The 6,000-nt window shown below is 46.2% G+C and overlaps 1 protein-coding gene across 13 annotated transcripts in view; it reads left to right on the top strand.

Annotated features, from left to right (window-relative positions):
* The first annotated feature begins 424 nt into the window (after positions 1-424).
* Positions 425-6,000, top strand: part of Dock9 (dedicator of cytokinesis 9) — a 288,524-nt gene continuing 282,948 nt past the window's right edge. For all 13 annotated transcript variants that reach the window (XR_011707424.1, XR_011707425.1, XM_071611603.1 and 10 more), the window contains exon 1: positions 425-575. Coding sequence is in view for 11 of the 13 variants with exons in the window: in XM_071611603.1 (XP_071467704.1) it covers positions 447-575 (129 nt within the window). In the remaining 2 variants the exon portion in view is untranslated. The remainder of the gene's footprint in view (positions 576-6,000) is intronic.

Here is a 6,000-nt window from a genome sequence, read left to right as displayed (position 1 = left end):
TGCTCCGGGCCGCGCGGACTTGCGAGCCCGCCGTCTTGCCGCGCCGGCCCCTCCTCCGCCCGCCGGCCGCCCCGCCCCGCCCCGCGCCGCGCCGGACACCCCGCCCCGAGAAGGAGGCCCGGCGAGCGGCCGTGGAGGGAGGCTGGTGGCATGGGGGAGCCGTCTCCACACACACGGTCGTCCCGAGCGAGCCCGGGCGCTGCTCAGAACACTGAGGGCCGCGGGCGCCTCGGAGGGCGCCTCCGGGAGTGACACGGCGCGGAGGGCGCGGCCCCGGCTGCGGCAGCTGGACGCGCGGCGGCGGCGGCGGCGGCTGCAGCGGGGGGAGCGGGCGGGCGGCGGCGCCGGGAGCTGCGTGCGGAGCCGCCCGGGCGGCAAGGGCGCACCTGGCTGCGGCGCGGCCGGGCCCGACCGCGGGAGCAGGAGCAGGCGGCAGCGGCAGGAGGATGTCGCAGCCGCCGCTGTTGCCCGCCTCGGCGGAGACTCGGAAGTTCACCCGGGCACTGAGTAAGCCGGGCACGGCGGCCGAGCTGCGGCAGAGCGTGTCGGAGGTGGTACGCGGCTCGGTGCTCCTGGTGAGTGCGGGGCGACCGGGGACCGACCGAGGGAGGAGGGAGGAGGGAGGCGGGAGGCGGCGCAGGTAGCCGGGCGCGCCGGGGCCGGGCGCCTCTAAATCGGCTGCGCTGGATCCGCGGGATTTAGAGGTTGTGGGGAAAGAAGAAGAGGGGGTTGGACTGGGGAGAAGAGAAGATCCTGGAGGGTCAGCAACTCGCAGACCCTTCCCAAGTCCGCGTGCTCTCTCCCCATTGCTGCCCCTTCCCTCCTGGGGATTTTCCTCCGAGTGAGATCGCCCTCTGCCTCAACTCTCCACCCCGCTGTATCTACTCGGCCGCCTGGGAAATTACTTTGCTTATCCCCTACCCCCGTCCTTCCCGCAGCCTGCCACTCTTGGCGTGTTACGGAGGGGACGGCACCTGTGGCAGGGACCGGCGCGGAGAGTGGAGGTGGGGTCTTCCTGTACCAGTCCGCCAAGAGTGGGCGATAGCCCCCGCGGATCCCTAGGGTGGGCTGAACTTCGGGATGTAAGGGGTTCAACATTCTCTCCTCCTCTTGGTGCCTTAAGCTGGCATCTTAGGGTTTGGCCGCCTCTTATGAAGGCTTAGGGGGCCCATAGGAACTAGTAGTATTTCAGCATTCGTGCAATTACTGTGAAGTTTGGAGATTTGAGGCAGGCAAAGCAAGCAGCCCAAGACGAATCTGGCCGTGGTGGAATGCCTTAAACGAATAGGCCTCAGGACGTGAGGAAGGTGAAGTTTTAAATCAACTCTTCCACAGCTAGAGCTGGTCCTGCTGTATTTGGAAAAGCAGCACACTCATGGCTGGATGGTGTGGGAGTGTAGCTGTGTAAGAGCAGGAGCGAGCTCTGCGGGGAAGCTGGAAACTTTTAGCCGCTCCTTGCATTCATTGTCCCAGTCATTTGTTTTCTTAAGGGACTTGTTTGTGGGTAGGTGACTTGTGCTGTTTGTTGGAACGTTGCGAGAGAAGATGGGCCTTCAAAACGATTCTCTGGCTTCTGTGGTGCTGTGTGTGAGGGGTTGTCCAGACGTTCTGGGTCTGAAGCTGATTAGTTGATGGTAAGGAGTAGAGCAGATCATAACCTGGCCATATCTTCCAAAACCTCAGCTAACATCTGTTGCTTTGGCCTAAGTATGACTGCCTGCATCTTTCTGACTTGCCAGTGAGAGAGCACGTTAATGATAAAGCCCACAACCTCTGTGGCGTCTTTTCTTTTCTCACCTGGAACTTTAAAAAATATATATTTATTTTTTTAAATAAATTTTTTGTTTATTTTTATGTGGTGCTGAGGATGGAACCCAGTGCCTCGCACATGCTCTATCAGGGAGCCACTAACCCAGTCCCTCACCTGGAACTTTTTAAACTGGGGCCAGTTGTGATCATAAGGGTTTTGAGGCAAAAGAAGAGTCCGTAGGACATTTTGCTGTGCCATAACAGACCCAGCTGAAGAGGAGGAATGAGTTTAATAAGACATTTAGATAGAGCATAGATGTGCCAACACAGGTACTACACCTCTTATTACTGATATACAGCAGTCCTTGAATATATGTCCTTTCTGACAATGGATGGCCTACCGATAGTGACCTAGTATCGTCCATTCCCATATCCATACACTTCTGCTGTTACCTCATGACATTTTAGTAGAACATCCCTTCTCCCTGGACACCCTTAGGCATGACCAGATGCCTGGCTGGTGTCTCAGTTCTTAGTCTTACCTGCCTGTGATCACTTGTCTGATGGAACCTGTGATGAAACAATTATAAAATGCAGGAAAGCAGTGGGCCTACTCAGGTGCATGAGGGGCTCCCTGGCTGAGTGGAAAATGCATTATAGTGGTTCTGCATTGCAGAAGGAGAAATCTGGGAGAGCTTACAGACACTCAGAATTACCCATAAACCTCCTGCCCCTCGCTTCCTACCTGCTATTCTGCCACTTCTTGCTGCTCAGTGTGCCAGGAAGTCACAGCAGGTATACCTGCCACATAAATTCTGGCCTGTCTCTGTTGAATAAGGATCTAAGAAAGTAACCCTGCTCCTCTCTGGAAACAGTGCTTCAAACCAAGCCTTACCTTCTACCTTGGATAGAAGTATTATTACTCTGCTCTGTCTCTTTGATAACTTGGGTCAGCACTAATACAATACCCATAGCATAATAAATGCTCAATGAATATTCTTAACTAGCTGACTAATAAAGTAGTTCTGCAGATGGCCTAAAAAGAAATTAACAATGTGTGGGTTTAATTATATCTTCCCACACTTCAAATATTGATGAATGGACCATTGTGAGATCAGATCAGAAACGATGAAATTAAATAGTTCAATGGGTAATAAAGACTGCCATTAAAGAATAAACATTAAAATATGAGTGATATGTGTTCATATAATTATCATTTTTGATAGCTTCATTTTTCTTGGACTCAGCTTTATGTGCCTTTATAAATTATTTTGCATTAATATATATGACAAACTTGAAAATAAGCATACAAAAAAGTAGAAAGAATAATATGAACCTTCATGTTCCATAATTGAGATTCACTGATTATAAGGATTTTGTCACGCTTGCTCAATCTGTCCCAGTTTTCCTTTGTTGTTGTTGTTGTTGTGATCTTGAGTTCTAAGCCTTATAACATTTTACCCTGTACACTTAGTATATATTATTAAAAAACCAGGAATATTTTCTTATATAATGTCATATGATACAAGTAATAATAGTTCATTGATGTGTTATTCTGATTTCCCAGATTTTTAAATAGTATCTTTGATTGTTAGTTTGTTCTAATTAAGATCCAGAAAAATTTTGCAGTCCTTTTCAAATGTGGTTTGCTCATTTGTGAGCCTTAGAATGACTTATGACTGAGAGAGCGTTCATGAGGTCAGAAGTTCTGGGTTTTAATCCTTTAGATAGTAGTTCAGGGCAGGGATTATAATTCCAGTTCTGCCCTTTCCACCTGTGCTGTCTCCGATATTATACCTTAACCTTGTAGGATCTCAGTTTTCTCATCTAAAGTAGAGATGATAATTGTATTTACCTTATAGAGTTGTTGGGAGGATTAAATGAGCAGTACAGATGAAGCATACATGCTGCCAGCTATTTAAGTTCTCTTGGAATAGTTACATTTACTTCTTAGAACCTCAGAGTTCCTGTTCTGTTAAATAAGGAGCTGTACAAGTTGTTTATTGAGGCTTTTATCCTATCAACAGACTTTCATTCTAAGCTACTTATGTAAGAGTAGTAGAAGTACTACTAGTACTATTCCTAGCTGTGGGAAAAGTAATTTATGATTTTTTTGGTAATGAATAAGAATATTCACAAATTCAGAATTAGCTTTCCACAAATTTACAGTAGTCAGAAAGGGTGGATGTTCAAAATGTCTGTGACCCAAATAGAAAAGCTAGAAATAGTCAGATGCAGGGGTGCCTTCCTATAATCCCAGCAACTCGGAGACTGAGGCAGGAGGATCTTAAGTTCCAGAGTGGCCTCAATAACTTAGTGAGACCCTATCTCAAAATACAAATGGTTGGAGTTGTGGCTCAGTAATGGAGTGACCCTGAATTCATTCTTCAGTCTTCCCCCACCCCCCACAATTCCCTGACAAGAATTGAGTTGTGATTTCTTTTAGAATTCCTGAAGGAATTTTTAGCTCAGGTCTTTCAGATATATTAAAGGCAACATCATAATGATGTAGATCTAAGAGAATATATCACCCAAGGCCTAAAAATATCCTTCCCCTGAAAGATTTGTGTAAATATTGTGACACTTTGCATGGGTGCTCAGACTATCTTGCATTTGGGTATTAATATGCAAGTTATCTGGCTGCTCATCTTCCTTACTGATCTTATCTTGGTGTGTTCAGCTTCAGACTTTCCTTCTATGTCAGTCCCTTGCCAAGGGTACCATTCCACACCCTGAAATCCAGCAATATGAAATGAAATGACACCAAGTCAGGTCATTGCTGAATTTTTCTTTGTGTTACTGAAGGAGTGTGGATAGAAGGCAGGAAGATAATGTACTGCACTCTTCTTGAGGCCTCCCTTGCCCCGCTCCACTCCATGAATTCAAGATTCCAGTGTTATCTGAGGTAATGTGAGACCCTTAGTAGGGGTGTTCTTTGAAATCCCCAGGTAAGGTAAAACCTCATTTTGGCTGTAATTTAAAATCAGATATGTTAGTAAGCTGACAACTGAAACTCACTGTTTCTCCACCCTCTCGGAGAGTCCTAACAAACAGAAATGTCCTAAAATACAGGAAGCTGGGTGGAGGCCCATCTCCAACAAGATAATCAACAACAGGTTCTATTTCTTTGGTTCCTAGTACAATGAATATTAGACAAGAGGGCATTCGAACTAGGAGGGACAGAATTGTGAAATCTTTATCCACATATCTGAAGTCCTGCTCTAAGTTAGGACTTGCTGCTGGGTGCTGAGAATATGATGTATCAGTCAGTGGGCCCTTGCTCATGAACGATTTATAATCTTAGTATATGTGCTGCCGAAGCGAGCACAAGGATTTATAATCTACACAGGTGGACATCAACAAAAATATGGTAACTGTACAAAGTAGCATCATTGAAAGAATAAAATATGTGGTTCAGAGAACAGGAAGGTGAACTCACAGAGAAATCATGTACTTGGGCAATGGTTTTATGAAGAATTGAATTGGACCTGGAAAATACAGAGATAAGGGAGATTTTAAAGTTTTTATTTTCTGGGAAACAATAAGAAATTGAGGGGCTAGGGTTGTGGCTCAGAGGTAGAGTGCTCGCCTAGCATGCACGAGGCACTGGGTTCGATCCTCAGCACCACGTAAATGTAAAATAAAGATACTGTGTACACCTAAAACTTAAGAATAAATATTAAAAAAAAAAAGAAATTCATCAAATGGTTAGAATGCCCGGGTAGGCCAGAAAGCCTACTTGGGCAACTTGGGCAAAAATGGGCAAGTTTTGCTGGGTGCGGCGGCACATACCTTTAATCCCAGTGGCTCAGGAGGCTGAGGCAGAGGAACATGAGTTCAAAGCCAGCCTCAGCAATGGTGAGGTACTTAACAACTCAGTGAGACCCTGTTTCTAAATAAAATACAAAATAGGGCTTGGATGTGGCTCAGTGGTTGAGTGCCCTTTAGTTCAATCCCCAATACCCCCTCCTGCCAAAAAAAAAAAAAAAAAAAAAAGATCAAGTTTTAAGAGGAAGGGAGAGAAGCTTTGAGAAATACAGTTGCTAAATTTGGGGATAGATTCAAGTATTGGCTGAGGACACATCACAAAACAGATTTTTTTTCTTGTCTTTTTGAAACCTGTTTTAGGACAGAGGTTTAAACCAGCCCGTGAACATATGCTTCTTAGAGAGATCTTCCCTTAAGTGTAATCCTGGAAGTCAATAATGTGACTGTTTGTATTATGCAGGTCTAGGAATGAGAAGAGACCTG

Source organism: Marmota flaviventris, chromosome 4 (assembly GCF_047511675.1).
Source record: "Marmota flaviventris isolate mMarFla1 chromosome 4, mMarFla1.hap1, whole genome shotgun sequence".
NCBI lineage: Eukaryota > Metazoa > Chordata > Mammalia > Rodentia > Sciuridae > Marmota > Marmota flaviventris.
Note: the sequence above shows the minus strand (reverse complement) of the source record. Positions and strands in the feature narration are given on the sequence as shown.